Source organism: Chanos chanos, chromosome 3, assembly GCF_902362185.1.
Source record: "Chanos chanos chromosome 3, fChaCha1.1, whole genome shotgun sequence".
Lineage (NCBI taxonomy): Eukaryota > Metazoa > Chordata > Actinopteri > Gonorynchiformes > Chanidae > Chanos > Chanos chanos.
In genome coordinates this window covers 43,307,628-43,326,469 of record NC_044497.1, presented here as the reverse complement: position 1 = coordinate 43,326,469, position 18,842 = coordinate 43,307,628, and the positions used below count along the sequence as shown (strand labels likewise).

The 18,842-nt window shown below is 43.6% G+C and overlaps 1 protein-coding gene across 2 annotated transcripts; it reads right to left on the bottom strand.

Annotated features, from left to right (window-relative positions):
- Nucleotides 1-68: 68 nt before the first annotated feature.
- mtrex (Mtr4 exosome RNA helicase) lies at nt 69-18,173 on the bottom strand. Of its 2 annotated transcripts, none has more exons than XM_030767345.1 (27): nt 18,076-18,173; nt 17,525-17,668; nt 17,337-17,403; nt 17,189-17,251; nt 16,973-17,085; nt 16,609-16,783; nt 16,385-16,475; nt 16,050-16,174; nt 15,648-15,746; nt 15,068-15,185; nt 14,647-14,778; nt 11,946-12,025; nt 10,817-10,927; nt 10,476-10,577; nt 9,308-9,433; nt 7,998-8,148; nt 7,628-7,800; nt 7,317-7,385; nt 7,075-7,203; nt 5,557-5,667; nt 5,233-5,421; nt 3,574-3,737; nt 3,240-3,345; nt 2,050-2,106; nt 1,637-1,799; nt 758-862; nt 69-226 (listed from the first exon to the last, which is right to left on the bottom strand). In XM_030767345.1, the coding sequence occupies exons 1-27, from the start codon at nt 18,171-18,173 to the stop codon at nt 174-176; spliced, it is 3,114 nt and encodes a 1,037-aa protein (XP_030623205.1). In that variant the 3' UTR covers nt 69-173. The 2 variants fall into 2 exon arrangements, with proteins under 2 accessions (XP_030623205.1, XP_030623206.1); XM_030767346.1 differs by having other exon boundaries at nt 18,094-18,173.
- Nucleotides 18,174-18,842: the final 669 nt, after the last annotated feature.

The following is an 18,842-nucleotide window of genomic DNA, read 5'->3' as shown; positions in this document are numbered from 1 at the left end:
AAAAACAAAACAAAACAAACCAAAAACAATTATGCTTGTTGGACATGAACACAAATAAAACGAAAACTTCTCTGTGCTGTTTTGTCCGTGATAGTATAATGTATGACAAACTGAAAAGGTGAACTCAGAATCAGAAGAAGCAGGAACTTGGAAACTTCAGCATATTTAGTCTATCACAGGTAAAGACTGGCAGCAAACACAATGTCCCTCTTGATCGCAGTTATACCTGTAGGAAAGACAGGGAAATTACTCCTTTGCATAAAATTTGTCAACAACCCTGTCATTTTGGCATATTTAGTCTATCACAGGTTAAGCCTGGCAGCAAACACAATGTCCCTCTTGATTGCTGTTATACCCGCTGGAAAGACAGGGAAGTTACCACTTTCCAGCCCAGTTAACAGTGCAAAGAGGGGAAAATTGATTAGGTCAACGGTTCATTTGTTTGGAAATCAAGTTTCCTCCCATTTGGTTTTGAAAGGCTGGAGCGTGATGGGACGGGTTCAGATGAGGAAGTCTGTATTACCACACAGTACTTACACTGGACGGGGTTTACCAGATTGGCATAAGGACTTTGGCACTGTGAGGTGACACTGCACAGTCACACATGCTTGACGAAATGATCCTTTACGTTAAGGCCACAGGGTAGTTTTAAAGCAGCCTTTCTATAACGTAGTGAGACGAGGCCAAAACACGACGGAATGAAACTTCTTAATAACCGTTCATCTCATGGCTCCACCTGTCAAGAAGCAGATCTTACCTTTTGCAAACTTGTTTTCCAGTTCTGTGTTTCCAATAGCCTTGGCTGCCTGACACATTTGCCTGAGGAGCTCCTCCAACCGCCTCATGCAACGAATAATGCTGCCTACACACAGAGAAGATACACATCACTCAGAGAGAGAGAGAGAGAACAAGGAACGCACTGCTGGCAAATTACAAACAGACAGTTCAGTCTTGCTCACTAAAGCCCAAACAAATTTTTTAGCGGTTACTGCATTCCAGAGTTGCATACAAAGTCCAGCTCTATTAAGTGTATTCATCTTTATGACAGCTCATACTTTTCTCAGCCAAAGGCTTCTTGGGGCTTGACACTGTACAGGAAACACACTGATGCTCTACGCAATGCCCGAGAGGAAGGAGAGGGAGAGGGAGGGAGAGAGAGAGAGGAGTGGGAGAAGAGAGAGAGAAACCAGTCCTTTCTCCTCCACGTGTCTCTCCTCCTCAGTCAAAGGCTAAATTCCATTTTGGGTTGGATCACTGTACAGGGATCTCTTTTCAAGAACAACGTGAGGTGCATTTTTCGCAGCACACGTCAGACTCACTGCACAAAAGCTGAGTGCTTTGAGACATAAGATTTCTGGAGGAGGAGGTGTTTTCTTTTCTTTTGCTCATGGTGTACTTGTGTGCAAGCAGCAACTCTTGAAACGTAAAGGACTTGACCTCAAAGATTTCCACAAAACACCCTTTTTTTTTTTTTTTCTTATGTAAATACACTCTGTTTCATGGTTTACTATAACTCTCATGTTTCAGTGCTGGCAAAGCCAAAATTTCTTTATTCTAGCAATGATCTAAACTATAATTTTATATAGAAAAATAGATTTATGTGCTCTTGGACCATCATTACCCTGGCAACAGTTACCTTCAAACACATCGGTCATCTTGCAAATCTGGGCAAAGGTGGAGCCATTAGCCCAAGTATACACCACATCCATCAGGTGAGGGCGAAATGCGTTCAGATAGGCATCCTCATCTACCTCCAGTTTGGCCTCAGCAGAGATCTTAGCAATGCGTTTTGCACACTCCTGAAACAACATGACGCACGCACAATCAACATGGCTCATACATACAGCGCGCACACACACGCACAGTACCTACGTCATTAAATTCCATTTTAATGACCACAAACATGTTGTACTCTGAGATCTGCCTTTCTCTAACGGAGATCAGAGAGTTGCCCTAGATAGCTACAGCTGTAAACATGGTTAGTCTGTAATGTGAGGAATCCAGGGTGTTCCTGGTAGGTGGTGCCTGTCTTTCTCTGACTCCCTTTACCTGCATCTGTCTCAGGGGTCCTGCCAGCTGCTCCGTCAGCTTGGGCATCTCGTTGGCCTTTGGACAGAGCACAACACAAGGTCAGGACCACTCATGTAAACACACACACACACACACACGCACACACACAGCCTGCTGTAGCGATTGCAAAATGGAGCTAATGCTGTGACTAAGTGCGCAGCAATGTTTCTGTCGGCCAGAGCTGCTTCTCCATTAGGCTTCTGGCACTGATCTGACACGCCGAGCTGCACAAAGCCTGGGGGGATTTTTACAATGCCTTGACCTGTCCTCAGGAAAAGAAGAGGGGTCTTAACGGAAACGTTAGACAGATAATCTAGCCTGACATCTCAGCATATGCTTCAGATCATCCAATATCATTAAACGGTATATGGAGGGCACTGCAGGTAGAGGCAAAGGTTCGACCAAAGCGCTTTTATTTCAATATGAATGAAAGAGGAAATGAGGTTGGTTATCCGGTACCATCTATTCCATATGGACTGTCGCAACCGCGATTACCTCCAAAGACGGTTATTCTAGACACCCCCCCCCCCCATTTTTGTGTTGGTAGCAACTCTTTCTGTTTTTTCCCTTTGACTGAGCCTGTTCACTGAGGCTGTGGTTACCCTTGTGTATAGAGCTGTGCTCACACATGATCTGCCTGGTCACTCTCTCTCTTATAGTCACTAACAGGTGGAGATACTCCACACTGACAACTGACGATAGGAAGCAGATGTCCCCACACACAATCTCCCAGTCTCACACAAAAAGCATGACACCACACACACACACACACACACACACACCAACACTGAGACAAGGAAGGTGACAGAGAGAACAATGATTTGTGCAGAGACGGGCGAAACTCGTTATAGACGTGCAGAGATCTTGACGGTTTTGCCTAAACGAGCGCTAAGGTTTGAGCAACGGCACATTCCTCTGATTTTATAAAGAATTTATTACACTATGCCCTGCCAGAGAGAAAGTGCATTAAAGTAAGCAACCTGTCTCACTAACATTACACAGCATTCTGAGAGGATTCTCTCTCTAAATGATATACTATCCAGCAACCAATGTTTGTAAAGCTCATTCATATAACGGTCTGACAAACTACATCAACCACTCTTCCGTTCCCATCCAAGTCTTTTCCATTTCCCCAGAGCTGAGAGAGAGTGAGTCAGTGGGACGTTTACGTTTTCCTGGAAGACGAAGCAGCTGAGGAGTGCGGTGGCCTGTTCGGCTGTCAGTTCGTTGAAGAGGCCGTTGAACATCATCTCCGTCAGCAGCAGCTCGTCCGCGCTGCAGACACACAAACCATGAGACAATTAAAAAAAAAAAAACAATAATAATAATAACAATTAATAATAAAAAATCTGCCTGTCTCGCTCTGAACACAAAAGACGCAGAGGTTATCGCTTTCGGGACAGCGCAGAGACGCTATCCTTCTCCGTGCCCGTCAGCGTTTTTTTTGCGAGGGTAGGCGCCGGCGTCAGGTTACACGCTATGTCCCAGCTTGTCTTTGCCTACCTGCTGATCTCACAGGCCACGCGACCCTTCATCTCGATGACGTCGGATGAGGTGGCGAAGCCCAGACGGCGGAGCACGCGTTTCCTACACTTCAGCTCGTCCATCTGGAGAACGGTGCGAGCCCTCTTCAGCTCCCGTTTGGCCGCCTTTATGTCATTTGCGATCTGAAAAACACAAAACACACTCTCCTTACAGGACTGTGGAAACTCAGGTTCAGAAGTGAGCTTCACAGCTGAAGTGCAGATCACAGTAGCTGTATGTGCACAGACAAACACAACTTTTGCGTGAAGATGAACAAAAGTTCATTAATAATACCCTTTGGTGATTGTTTGTATTCCTTTAAATGTTTATGACAGACGTTTATCTGTTTCTGGAATCAAAGGCAGGGCTAGCAGGACTGACTTGAATGACTAATATGGAAAAAGTCTTCCAATCAGCGTGTCATCATTGAGAAAAGCAAAGACGGATCAGTTAAATGGAACTGGTTTGCAGTGCTTTGGCCGTTACACCCTTTGCAACAATGGCTCCTCTCTAAGTGCATTATCCATTTTAGGGCTTACCACAGTTCACAGTGACATACTCGAGGCAGACAACTGAGAACAAGACTGAACTACTGACTCACATTAGAGTTTGCTCAAACTGTATCTTCCCCAGTTCTCTCTCTCTCTCTGTCACACACATACACACACCCACAAACACATTACCAAAAACAAAAAAACAATTCCGCCCATCATTCATATCCTCAGCGTAAAAGTGGGTGTGACAAGGTGCGGTGTGCTTTAACTGTATGGAGAACATACCTTATGTCCCCACTATGAAAACAGCTCAATCAAAGATGAGCTTTATCAGTGAACTTTCCCTTCAAATCCTACGCAAAACCCCACCGCCTCAGGCTGACAGATTTATGAACATTCTTCACTAACTGCTCATTGAGGAGATGATGAACTGTCCGCGTGTCCGGGTGTGAGTTTGAGGTTCAGGACCAAAGGAATGCCTAGTACAAAGGTTTGGAACGCCAACAGACTCCCTCCCAAACGGGAGAGGATTGAGGAGCTTTTTCCAGCAGGTGTAAATCTCATGTCAGGGCCAATCAAAGAGAGTGTAATCTGGTTTACACGGACCTCCTCGCAACCGTGTACGTTCACCCTAAGCCTTTTAGACCGTGTGTGGTCACCATCTGAGCTTACTCCTGAGCCTCACACAAGATTTAATCACAGACAAAGGTGTGCAATGTCTCTGACCCCAGGTGACACCAGTCAAAATGGGAACTATACACCCTAACCCTAAACCTTAACAATTCAAAACTTCCTCCTCCTCTCCAGTGTGGTGACCTAAAAACAGTAATCGAGCAGAAATCATTGGATTTCATCCCCTAGTCATGGTGCCTTCAGACCGGTTTCCTGTCTTTGTTTAATTGGGTTGGACCATTGAGATTTCATCCAAAGGAAATGGCACGGTGCCCATTGCTTTTTGGTCAAACAATACCGCTAAACCGCACAGCATTCAGCCTGTATACATAAAACCTGTTTTTCTTTTAAACAAGGGAACCAATATTTTGGAACATTCAAAACAAAAAAAAATCCTAAACCAATAACAGCGTGATCCACGGTTAAACGCTTTGGTACCACGGTGCGGGTATGGCCTGCTGTGAGAGCTCACCAGTGCTTTCTTCTCACAGAGGGTGTAGAGAGCCTCTAGACTGGGGTCAGTGTGCAGAGGGTGGGAATACATCCTGTGTTCAAAGGCCTCCACCTTCTGAATGACCTTCTTCAGTCCAGGGTCTTTTATGCCCATGTCATCGATGGGGTCCAGCAGTGGAATGCCGTCAGGAAAACGTTTCTGCACTTCCTGAGGAAAGAAACACAAGTGGACGGTCCGCATTATTACTATAAAACTAGAGTATAGGTTTTCTTTTTTTAACCTCAGTGTCATAGAGAGAATGTGTGTGTGTGTGTGTGTGTGTGTGTGTGTGTGTGCACTCACATGCATGGACTTGAGCATGCTCTGTCTGTTGTCGTATGGCCGTAGGTCTTTTGGGATAAACAAACGCACAGAACTGATGGTGGTGATGAGATGTAACATTACTGGGACAACCTGGTTTTAAAAGAAAAGAGAGAGAAAACAGATTCCGTTTAATTCTTCAGTCACAGAGTAATGAGTTAAAAATGTCACACTTATCATCTGTTGGTATTTTGCTGTATGAGAACTTTATTAGGATGAACAGGTTTTGGATCAAACCCAGTTACCAAAACTAGTTTGATGGAAACCCAAAGAACGCTTAGACAAATACTACTCCTCATATTACATTGTTATGTAGCAGGCACTATTACAACTTCGTAGAAATTTAAGATTAAAAAATTTTAACGAAAGTCTGCAAAAAACGGACCACAAAATTCATTTTGCATGGCTTTGATATTTCTAATTACTTAGAGAGTTTAACAAATGTATGATTTTGACTGAAAAGAGAATTTAAAGGGAGCGCGCGCACGAGCACACACATGCACACACACACACACACAATCTTTGCACAGGTCTGAGTTAAAGCCAAGTCAGACACTGCTGAACAAGCCAAAAACATATTGTCCTTATTGGCTGAACCTGCATCCCTTTCAGCATAACAGAGCCATATATGAGCAAAAGCAGGGCTGGCAGAGGTCTTTGTTTTTATACTAGAGGGCTCTATCTGAACACATTCAGCAGGAGCACACACGGCCCACAGATTCTTTATGAGCCTGGAGAGATAGAGAAGAAAAACAGGAGTAGCAGCTAAAGTCATCTACCACAGCACCTCTGGGATTCCCGTTAAATCACTTAACTCTTCACACAGGGTGGACACGGACAGACAGAGAGGGACAGAGAGAGAGAGAAACATTTTTTTTTAATTATTTGTCCTGAAGCAGAAGATGTATCAGGAGTATTATAAAAGCTACACTGTACAGGACAGACACCCAGAAAAGAGGCACACTGAGCTTGCTTGCTCCGCATTGGAGAGAGGAATTGCAAAGCAGCTTGTAGTCAGCTTTGGAATCTGCTGAGCACAAGTGTGAGGGCCTGACAGCTAATGAAATCTGTTTAAATACCGACAGAGCAGGCAGCCTGTGTAGACACAGACACATGCAGACAGAAATCATATATTTAACAGGACATAATATGATATATGGATGCTGATTTTGGATTGCAGACCAGAACAAGCTCAAACCACAAAAAGGAAAAGGAAAAAAAAAAAGCACATTCAAGCCCAGTTTGAGGGCTGAAGACAACTCATAAAAAAAAGTTGCCCAACTTTCTGGATGTTTAAAAAAAAAAAAGATTACACAGGGTGGTTTCATTATTCTGAAGGCTGGATGTGCCCAAAGCATTTTAATCAGTTCCTGTATGGGCAGTCAAACCGCACGGTCATTCTATCCATTGTCTATCGGATCCTGTGTGGCCAGTCGAACTGCACGCTCTATCCGTTGGGGAATAAGTGATGTCATTCACAATCACCTGTCCTGCTTATACCTGCATTTCTCCTTTCTCCCCAGGGGCAACAGGTCTGGCTGCCTCCGTGGCTGCGTTCTTCACGCTCTCTTTGCTGCAGTGAACGAGAACCTCCACCACATACAGGGGGTCCAGGTCCCCTGTGCCAGGCTACAGGGACACAATCACAACAAGAACTGTCGTTTAAAACACCTCAAGGCTGTAGCCAATAGCAGAAGCACAGAGCTTGGCCAACACTTTGGCTTGGCTGAATCTGGACTTACCTTAACATTGGACTTCTTTGAGAAGTTCACAACCACACCCCAGCCAAAATCTAATTCTTCATTTTTCACCTGTAATAGCAGTGAAACAAGTTGGAATATTCTTATCTCCACTCCGGGGAGCTAATATCCATGTAAATATGCTTTAGCACCAAGGCCATCTTAAACCATTCTGCATGGTTTTAAAAAAAGCATCTACGTACCATTTTAAGTTCAATAAAGCGGTTGGTATTTTCAGTGCAAAATGTGGTTGGTACTTGTATTAGTTAATCAGAAACCTCAGACAGCTGAAGAATCATTGGATGTAGCATTACCTTGACCAGTCTGCCAGGCTGAAGAAACGGTAAGCAGTACTTGGGTTTGTGAATATACTCCTCAATCTCCTTGCCCAGTTTAGCCAGTTGCTGTCGAATCTTATAATAGGTGACTACACTCTCCTCATTAGGAATCTCTATAGCATTGTATTGTTCCTCCAGCTTCTTCATCTCTGTAAGAAGGAAACCATCAAAACACAACATTCTCCAAAACTCTTTGCCCAAAATATTAATGTGGAAAAGAAAACATCTTTACACAGTTTGCATGAAAAGGTCAACAGTAAGCTCACACAAATATTTCAGCTCAATGCTTCAGCGGAACACTTGAGAAGCTGTATAACGAAAGGTTCACAGAGGACAAGGGCCTTACTCTCTACAACCCCAGGCACGGCCCTGTAGTGCTGGAACTGATAGAAGGATTTCTCCAGCATGTACTCAGGGTTGATCTCCTCCACTCGCAGCAGGTTCAAAACCATGTTGTACGTCAGATGGAACGCGCTGTTCAATGGGTCAGCAGAGCCCTGCCAGTTTAGAGAGAAAAAAAATAAATAAAAATCACAGGTTTTTAAAATGTCTTTTTTTTTTCCCCTCCCCAACCTCGCTACCTCAACTTGCCTCCAAGATTTCATCTCATAACACAATCCAGAGAACTTTTGTCCTAGGTTTTGAAGCAAACAACACATAATTCCGAGTTACAATAAAAGGTCAACGGCTGTAAACATCTGCCTATGAGGAACACACAGAAGAAAAAAAAAACAAAAACCAAAAAACCGTTTGACTAGTTAGGAAGTACACCTCTTTGTGTTGCAAAACGTTTTGCCTCTCTGTGAACTAGACATTAAAGCTCAGCGAGGAGAGCAGGGAGAAAACCGAGATGACAGTGCCAGAATGCCAGCTAATTCGTTTAAGTGACACATATTTCCTGGTATTCCATTAGAGTCTCTCCAGGAGAACCAAGATAAACTTGCCTCTCATCCCGTAAGAGGGTTGTTGCGCAAGATTTAATGGGACCAAAAAGGCCTGGAGAACCAGCAAAGACAAGGGAGGGGGGGTGGTTCATGAACCCTGAGGAAAAGCCTCACGAGGAGCACGCTAAGCCCTGTTTGGGAAGGGGTGGGTGGGGGACGGGTTCTGGGCTTAAGGCCCTGGCTTGTGTTATGTGTATTTGTATGATCCAAACTGTTGCAGAAAGCCTGCAGAGTTCCACGTTGACTGTGTAAGTCACTGACGTTGAGAGAAGGAAGGTTTTGGCTCGGTGTGGGTGAAGAAAACAGAGCCCTGGTGTACGCGGCTGTTCCAGAGGTCTATCACGGGTGAAGAGTGAGGAGCGAGGGGCCTGAAACACACTCTGGGAGGCATTTGGCAGAGATCTCCGAGTGACATCAGTGAGATACGGGGGTGGGGGCGTGGGGGGGGCCTGATTGGTGAAGCACTGAGTTATTGCTTTGAAGCAGGCAGCTTTACAACAACGATTGCAAGACCAAAATCTCCTCTTCCTTTAAAGAACGTATCCCCAGCAGGGCTATTCTTTCAGTCTTAGAAAAGGAAAAACCCCGCTGTAATAGGACATGCATGAGTACACTCTTGTAATCAAACATGTGCTTGCACTTACATGACAAAAACCGCAGAATGATTTAGAAATTGGATTGCGATTGTACCGGCGGACGTGTTTCAGCATACCTTCAGGAGCTGTTTCCCTACTGCCGGACTCATCTTCTCGTCTACCATGAAGATGACGATGCCTCTTTCGTCCATTCCTCTCCTGCCTGCTCGCCCCGACATCTGGATATACTCTCCAGAGGAAATCTGACGGGAGAAAGAGATGGATCCACCGTAATGCATTCCACCATTACTCAGCACATATATCTGAAATGTGGAGCGGTGTTGATGGCACTGGGGGAGTTTTAGTGCGTTCTGATATTCGTTGATATAAGCACTTTCTTGACAAAGGTTAGGGATTGATTTCCTCTAGAAAAATCCTCCTGAGTTTTCCCAGAATCTACTCTTAACTCCCCCACAGTATGGACAGTGTGGGACTCAATTGATTGCAAATGTGCAAACACAGATGTGTTTGCTTAAAAATACAAAGACCTCAGCTATTTTTTTTTTTTTTTAATGCTATGTTCTCAGCCTGTTTGTTGCAGACATATTGTTTAACCCTCTGTGATGTAAATATGATAATGCTCCTAAGGCAACATTTAACTGCATTACAACGTCCTGGCGCCGGCTCCAGCACACGTCGCCTCTTTAAAGCCGCTTTGTTATTGGACCGGAGAGGGCCGAGCAGTCCGTGGAGCCAGGGAAAAGAAAGGTTCTGGGTTTGAGTTTAGTTTACTGAGGCCTTGAGTGCGTGTTCCTCTGGCACGCTCATGGATACCAGATGTTCCGCACAGGCCGTTTGGATGGCAGCTTGTTCCTCTCTCCACACCAGGCCAGCGACGCTGCGAACCTTTTGATTCGGAACAGCTTCGACGGCAGCCTCCCGCTCGCGCAAACAAAACGTGGCCGCTAGGCTCGCGTCATGGGCCGACCCTACGGCCTTGCGAGCGTCACGTAAATCTGACTGACCAAGCTGAGATTTCATTACGTAGAAACGCGGATTAGTGAGTTCCCTGTGTCAACATGCACCATGAAAGAAATAAAATGATATCGTGTTTCAACATCTGGTTCTGTGTCACATACACGGAGTCACAGGCTTATTACATGCCTGAAATTTACTTCAGTGGTCGCTGACCGACAGAGCGGTTTGCTGTCAGAGAATAAGAGAGCCAGATACGTCACTCGATCGAGCTCTGGCTCTCGGACAGAGAGGAAATCACAGTTTCACAACAGCAGGATAGAGCTTTACCCAGCGGAAGTCTTTGCCGTCAAACTTGCGCGCACTGGTGAAGAGCACAGTTCGTGCTGGCATGTTGATCCCCATGGCAAACGTCTCAGTGGCAAACAAGGCCTGGAGAGAGAGGACACATTAAGTTCAAGTTCAAGTTTATTTAGAGCCCAATATCACTGTTTACAGTCTCAGAGGGCTTTACAGGCCACAACAGTCAAATCAAAATATGACGCCATTAGGCACTGTGTTTGTGTGTGTGTGAGAGAGAGAAAAAAAAACCCACACCAAACTTGAGAAAGCCATGAGATTGATTTGACTTCAACAATAAGGTCAGAGAACTGGGACGGTGTAGGCCTTACCTTGAGAAGGCCTTCAGAGAAGAGGATCTCAATGGTCTCCTTAAGGATGGGCAACAGTCCACCATGATGGATTCCAATACCTCTTTTCAGTAAAGGCAGGACATGCTCCACCTGACCATAAAGTAACATGAGAGTCAGTTAAAGGTGTTGGCCCCTATGTTGATTGATGGTGATTGATATACCATTTACTGAGATCCACCTTCAAAAAGAAGAATGAATCAAGCAAAACAGCTGCCCCTGAGAAGGCGTCAAGTCAAGTTAAACTGCTTTGGGCGTTTTTCCAAGTCTCTAGTCCTCAGACCGTGGCCCCTAATAAAGCATAACTGACAACAGGATGAGCACTCCTGCAGTTTGGAAATGTTTACTGCAAGTACCGCTAAATGCCTAAAACCGCCACTACAACAAACAGGAGCGAGAAGTTTGGGAAAACTATGAGGTCACATGTTGTCTAAATACCAGTGACAGTTCCAAAGAGAGAGTGGGAACTTTTACGATGTCTTAAAACTCCTTTGAAAAGCTTTTTAACACCCAACCATGTCTCTGAACCCTCTAATGACAAGGTTCACATGGCCATGTTCAGCTTTGCTGTGGCTTGTGTGGCAGTCCCAGATCTCTCAAAGACTATGGCAACAAGAAAGCCAGTTTTCAAACTTCAAACTTTTAAACATGTTTAAAGAGGCTAAATGAGGCAGAGAAATACTACTGGAAACTAATTTAGAGCTTATACAAATGACGTCGTGAATTAAAATATTTAAAGTGGTATGCAGTTGAGTGAAAGTTAGCATGAAGAGAGACCAGTTTATAAAACAAGCATTAAAGGAAATGCAGAGTGGGATATTAAACCCTGAAACAGGCAACCAAAAGCCTTGTAATTGTGAGAAGAATCTAACCTGTAGATTTAAGCAACCACTGACAAACCGCAAAAGCTTTTGTTTAAAAGCAACTAACAGCTAATTAATGATAGTAAGTGGTAACAGCATTTACAACTTTAGAGAAATTTCAGTATTGTCTATACATGATCAGTATACAAACAGGAGGTGTGTCACTCAGGAACTTTTGAGACTGAATAATTAATGAGTGGAATCTGCATATCTGTGAGAGCATGTAACACAGTGAAACCTTCCCATACCTGTGGTAGTTTTTTGTCCTCATCAGAGAGACAGTCAATAGCATTGTTGAAAACTTCCTCTACAAGCTTCTTCTCCTCATCTGTAGGGGAAAAAACAAAAGAACAATCGATGAATCTACAGCTCTCTCCATGCTGTTAAAAATGAAAAGCAATGCAGCTGTATATCTGAGATTCTGAACATGCTGTTTCCTTTAAGAAGCTTCTGGAAAACTAAGACTTATGTGCTTCCACCATCCATTATTCATGTCAAGAGCAGACAAAAGAGAAGAAAGAGACAGAGAGAGAGAGAAACTGAAAGAGAAAGAGAGAGAGAGAGAGAGAGAGGGAGATAGATGGTCCAACAAAGCCTAGTGCCTTTTTAATAAACAACTCCCTATATCTTCATGGAATAAAAAGCCCCTTCGCATAAAAATGTACAAAGCATTGTTTTGCCAATACCCTGTTGACCGCTTGTTAAGCTGTGTTTGAGTGCGACTGATCTGCAGGGCTGGTCCTGGACAGTGTCTCAGCTGTTTTATGAAACTTTGAAAAACAGAGAAAAGACAGGGGGATATTTTTTTCCAGGCCTAGCCCACTGTGTAGCGTTCTCCTCTCTGCAGCCATGTTTTACAGTTCCACTGACTGAGGCCAGAAACAATGCGTCATGAGGGAGAAGAGCTTGGATGCCAAAGTGTTTCATTACAGAAAAACAGCATATGCTCCATCCTGCAGGTTTATTATCAGCCAGGGCCCGCAGCACAACAAAATAAGATCTAAATATAGTCAAAAAGCAAGCCGTGTTCTCACTTTCCATAAATATATCTTATTAAAGACCCTGATCATGCCGAAACACTCAACACAAAGCAACTCCTAGAGGAAAAACACTCATCTCAAAGTTTCCCCCCCCCTTTTTCTTCAGCATAGTCTGGTGGACAGCCAAATGTACTTCATTAACTTAAACATTAAGGTTACTAAACGGAACAACAACAACAACAACATCGGTTTCACCACAAGCCCTTCTTTCAACCCCCCTGTTAAGTAATATGTGGCAGGAAAAACCTTGCGAGTATATTGTTATATAAGAATTGCACAAACGCAATCCAAAACTGACGGTGTGCTAACAGAGGATAAACCTAAGCCGAGAGAGAGAGAGAGGGGGGGAGAGAGAGAGAGAGCTCCCCTTAGCCTCCATTTTCCTTCCTTCTTTCTTATCTCAGCCTCTACAGAACCCCGTGATATCACCGCACACACCCTCCCCTCTTTAAAAACACATTAAATCTGTAACTGCGCACGGCAGCCGTGGAAGTGCATCTACGGCACTACGGGCTGTAGCTCTCTCTCTCTGTCTGTCTCTCTCTCTCTCTCTGTCTGTCTCTCTCTCTCTCTCTCTGTCTGTCTCTCTCTCTCTCTCTCTGTCTGTCTCTCTCTCTCTCTCTGTCTGTCTCTGTCTGTCTCTCTCTGTCTGTTAGTTCACACACAGCCTGAACACTCATCCATTAGATGAATGAGTGGCCAGCATGCCTGTGTGGAGCCTGACACATGCCTGTGTGACTGCCTCTCTCTAAGACCACGCAAAGACAGCAGAAAAAAAAAAAAAAAGCCAGAGAAACTCAATGGCCACATTCATGTGTCTGGGGTGACAAATGAATGTAGGCTTTTCACAACTACTGTCCTGGGAAGACAGCTCCTCGTGCAGGCTTACAGGCTATGTAAACTTGGCTACAAATCTTCTCAAATCTTGAAATGTGTCAACATGAGGTAATTAACCCAAAGTCTTACAATAACAATGGCCGATGCTGTTTTGCTGTCCCCTGTCTAATTTATTTTTAAAAAACGCCGTCGGGATTGTGTCGGTGTTACTTATGACATGCTCAGCAGGGGGAAAAAAAAAAACAAGTGCTCATTTTCAGGATTAAATCTGACGGGATGAACTTTGTGTGTGAGCAGTTCCAATGTTAAATCATCGGGGAAGAGGGGTGGTGGACAGGGCCAAGGAGAAATATATGACATTCTCAGGAATTCTGAGGAATGTTTATGAATATGCCCAATATTTCTCTATTGTGCAATGAAGATAATGGTTTGAAGTCACACAGCTTGTCCCATGTGAGTTTTGGGTTATTAAGTTAACCAAAACAGATGAGATACTGCACCTAAGAAAACTAAGCTAACAGCTGGACCAACATGCAGCACTTATTTAAATGAAACTCATCACCATGGTTATGCATCACAAGTGAGTAAATGAACGTGATAAGGGTCACTACACCTTTTAGGCATATGCTCTTTTCATCTATTTAGGTATGAGGGTTTACTCATTTTACAAAGCTCTGCTGACTAACATACTTAAAATATTCTGTTTTTAGTCCTCATGAAGAGTTTCACCAATTCTATGGGTATTCAAGTTCAAATGAAATCTCATGATTGACATGTCTTTCAACATTATCTTCAGTCTGCCTTTGTCCCATGAGCACCGTGAATTACACATGATCACAGCATTTGAAACATTTCAGATTATGAAATATTGTCCAGCACTGTACTAATTCCTAACTGATAGGGATTTCAGATTATGAAACTTTCACGTGCAATACTTAAATTCATAAAGCGATCGACTCTGACGCATGACAGGAGCGCTGTTTAATTTGGGATGGAGAGGCTAACAGACAGGTCGACGTGTGAAAGTGAGGGAGCAGAGCTGTGTTTGATGTAGAGCAGTCCACGTCTGTACCTGTGTTGAAGTCCAGTTTTGAAACCTGCAGTGCGTAGGCCTCACATTCCTTCTTGCTAAAGCTGAAGATGATGACCGGCTGGAAGTTCCTCTCCATGATCATCTTGACGATCTTAAACACGTTCGACTGGCCTAAGTGTCCCAGAGATTCATGCATTAGCATATTCCACGGGGACTGACACTTATGAAACAGGATTAAGCCATAGACCAGTCTGCAGGCCTGTACAGGCACAGGTGTACCATAACAACTGCCAAGTTTAATATGTTAATATTTGTACAGTGGCGATTTTCTATGACGCTGTGGATTCAGTGTGAGATGCGAGGGTATTTTGTTTGAAATGGGTCTTGCGTAACTCCTTAATGGCATACACATACAAGCCTCTGTACACTACAAATCACGATCACCATAGCAACCACAAACCTTTAGTTCCTCCTTTTCTGCCTTTGGGGTCCCATTTCCCTCCACTGCTGCCCCCTGAGTCTCCAGCATCCCTGAGAACCTGCATGGCTGTGTTAAAGTTGTCCTCCCTGAAATCCCCCTGACAGAGAGAAAGCCACACAGAAAAAGATTTTAGCTTGCTTACCTATCACCCTATCCATCTGTAAGACCGCAGACTCCAATTCAGTAACACATAATAAAACATGAATGAGGAAACCCATTAAAATGCATTAAATGGCACTGAATTAAATAAACAAGAGGTGTTCTGGGAAGCCCTTGCACAGAGAAGTTTGGCAATTCAACACCATTCACAGTCACTCGAAACCTACACACTGAGCCCTCAATAATTAAATGGAAGAGACCTGTTGACTATCATTGTTTCTCTAGCTGCCCTGGCAAACAGGTATAAAGTATACTGAGCTGAAAGGCACAGGGCATCAATGCTCTTTTTATGCTAATTAGTTAACATGGCAACTCAATGGTATAACTAGAAAAAAACATGCACAGCAAAAAGGACTTGACTCCAGCAGTGTACCTAATACACTGCAGATCTGCAACTTACATTTTCATCCACCACAAGGTGAAGTCCATCGCCCCCTGCTGGGAAGATGTAGTGCTGCAGCGGAGTGGGGCGGTAGTCTGTGTATACCACATGACATGGCTATATAAAAACACAAACCAGCATTCAAGAGTAAGTTTATCCATTTATAATAACTGCAATTAAAACAGCTTTGTGTAAGTATTAAGTCATAAAGCAACATTTTTGGGACAAGCCTCACTTTTATTATTCTTTAATTTACAAGAAATAGAGTGCTTTTTAAAAGGCTACTGATACACTTTCTGGTCCAGAAATGTCACTCTTTTATAGTTAGAGAACGCTGAGCAAGCTTTGTGATCCAAAAATTAGTTTTTCTTAAGGAAAACAAAAAAAAAACCCTCAAAAACCCCCCCTGTGAAGACACACCTGTTTATGGAGGTGACAGATCCATTCTGCAAACTGTCGGGCATTAGGGATAGTGGCAGACAGGAAAACATAGTGCACATTGTCAGGCAACAGAATGATGGTTTCCTCCCAGACAACACCACGTTCTGCAGAGGAGAGACAGCACAAAAATGAAGATGCACACAGCGCAGCATCACACAATCTTCATTCTCTTTAAGAACTTAAAAGAGCCTACATGAGGCTCTGCTAACGACAGAGCAAGTTAACACTTCTCTTAGGTTGTAGAGTTTGATGTATGGGGCAAACTGGAGTTTGCGCTTGTCATCAGTAAAGGAGTACTTTTGAATAGAACCTACCTGAGTCCCTCATGTAATGGATCTCATCAAAGATGACCCACGCGACCTCTCTCATGACCTCAGAGCCTCTGTATAACATACTCCTCAAAATCTGCCGGGAGAACAGTAGTAAAAGAACACGACTTAAGATGCTGACATCCACACATAAACATAATGCTGATGTCACTCTGCACACAAACAAAAAAGTGAGGTTGTGATGTCACATTGTGATGCTGAGGTCATACCTCAGTTGTCATGACCAGGCAGGAGGCTGTTGGGTTGATAGTGACATCACCAGTCATCAGACCCACATCTTGAAACTCTTCATACATTTCTCTGTACTTCTGATTACTGAGGGCTTTGATAGGGCTGGTGAAGATGACCCTCTGTTTGTCTCTCAACGCTAGAGCAATCGCATACCTTAGAGATCCATCAGAGAGAGAATGTGGGGACAAGAAAAGCTGTCATGAAAAGTCAGACACTTGATAAGAAGGTGCACTCTTAAAATGGGAATGGGAGCCATTTAATACACAAACCCTGCCAGCACATTAACTGACGTTTGACAGAAGAATAAAGAACGACTCAGATTAAGTGAAATTTAGTACTCACTCAGCACACACAGTCTTTCCTGCTGAGGTGTGAGCAGACACAAGCACAGACTGGTTGTTGTCAATGCAAAGAATGGCTTCACGCTGGAAGGGATCTAGTACAAATGGGTATTCCTGCATGGAAAAAAAAAAACAGGAAACATAGAGTGAACCGAGCACATAAACTGAAACTAAAGTGAACACTGTTAGCGAGAGCCAAAGAGCAAGAACCACATACTTTAGCTGCTTTCCCCACTCGTGGCTTCAGCTGTGTATACTGCTCATCAGCTGGGAGAGCCACCTGAATGAGAAAAAAAAAGAGGTCAAGTTTGAGACTGGGAAGTTTATGTATGGTCAGGTTTATGACCCAGTGACTGCAAGCTCACCTCATGTGTACAACCTTCCACTGTCTCCACCTGCTCCACTTTCACTTTGGGCATGAGATCTGTGAGACTGAGAAAGTTCACATTAGACCAAGCAAATGCCACAGGGCTATTTCTCTTCCCACAAATGCATCATTCTTACAATATCCTTTCAGTAAGCAGGTAAAACTGAAATGCAGGTAATTTCTTACTTAATTTCTTCAGTTGAAACTGTTTCCAGCTTTGGCTTTTTGCCAAACACCACTTCTTCTGCTCCGTCATTGTCAATATCTCGTTTACCCCTTGCTGCAGCTGGAGATTCATCTTTTGCTTTTTCTTGTTTGCTTGCTGATTTCCTGAGTCCCACAATGAGATTGCATATTAGTAAACAAAGTTCGCAATTTAGCTTTCCGGGCCACTTCGTGTAACTAACGGTGTAACGTTTCAATAACATGTATCCTAATTTCTATTTTCATTAGAGTTTTGACATTTTGAGTTGTCTTCCACCTTGACATACAGCACAGAACAACCACATGTATGGGAATCGAGCCGACGAACGATTATCGTCCTCTTAACGTTCTTAATGTTTCCAGTACTGTGAGGCTAATTGAATGAGAGATGGTTGCAAATCATAACGTGGGTAACCAGCTACACTAACTAGCCTACGGCTAGCACGCTTGTTGCTATGATTACATTTAACTTACAAAGTACGTTTGCTGGTATTAATAATGGCATTTTCCAAATGGCCACCAGAAAGACGTACCCTTCTTGAGGTCCAGACTTTGTGACTGTTTTTTTGCTGGAGCTCGTCTGTTCGTCGTCAAACACGCTGAACAAATCGTCACCAAAGGTGTCCGCCATTGTTGCTCAAATGCCACAAGTCCCACAATGCTTCTTTCCAATATTTATTCGTCTACGGCACCCAGAAGCGGCCAAACTTAATAGGGGACGTTTGTTCTTGTTTTGTGAATATGACTACTGAGTAATCAATTTCCTGCTCCAAGTTTTGTAAAGTAAAAGTTCCTCCAGGAAACGTTCTAAGATGCGTTCTGTGCCCCCCCCTCCGAAAAAGACCCACATTTACATAAAGTGAACAGATTTAATGTTTTTGTAAGTTAAGAAAAACGTATATGCTCATTAAAGTTTCCCTCGGTATACAATACAGGGAAACAGTCCGACTTTTAACCCAAGTACTACTCAAACTATAATTTTGAAAAAGTCTCCGCGGTCGTGAAGAAAACATTAGCCACTGATTTCAAACTTCACGTGGCTGTTACAGTGTTGACGTACTGTGGCTGTGCATGTCTAACCAGGCGGCTTCTCCTACATTGACTGTCACACTACAGCCCTAAAGAGTAATTACTGAATGGCACATATATATGCAACCATCATCTGAATGAGTTAGGGTTTAAAAGTATCACTGAATGGTTTAACGATAAAGGCAAGATTACACTTAAAGGACGTCAGCTACAGGCACTCGTTCTGATAGCCAGTTAGCTAGCTAGCTTACTAGCCATTTTTACTATTTGA

Coding starts and splice junctions, on each gene's coding strand:
- mtrex (XM_030767345.1), bottom strand. CDS start 18,173: ATGGCGGACACCTTTGGTGACGATTTGTTCAGCGTGTTTGACGACGAA. Junction 16,784..16,972: donor GGAAAGACTGTGTGTGCTGA/GTGAGTACTAAA, acceptor TGGATCTCTAAG/GTATGCGATTGCTCTAGCGT. Junction 15,747..16,049: donor TCTGTCACCTCCATAAACAG/GTGTGTCTTCAC, acceptor GTTTTTATATAG/CCATGTCATGTGGTATACAC.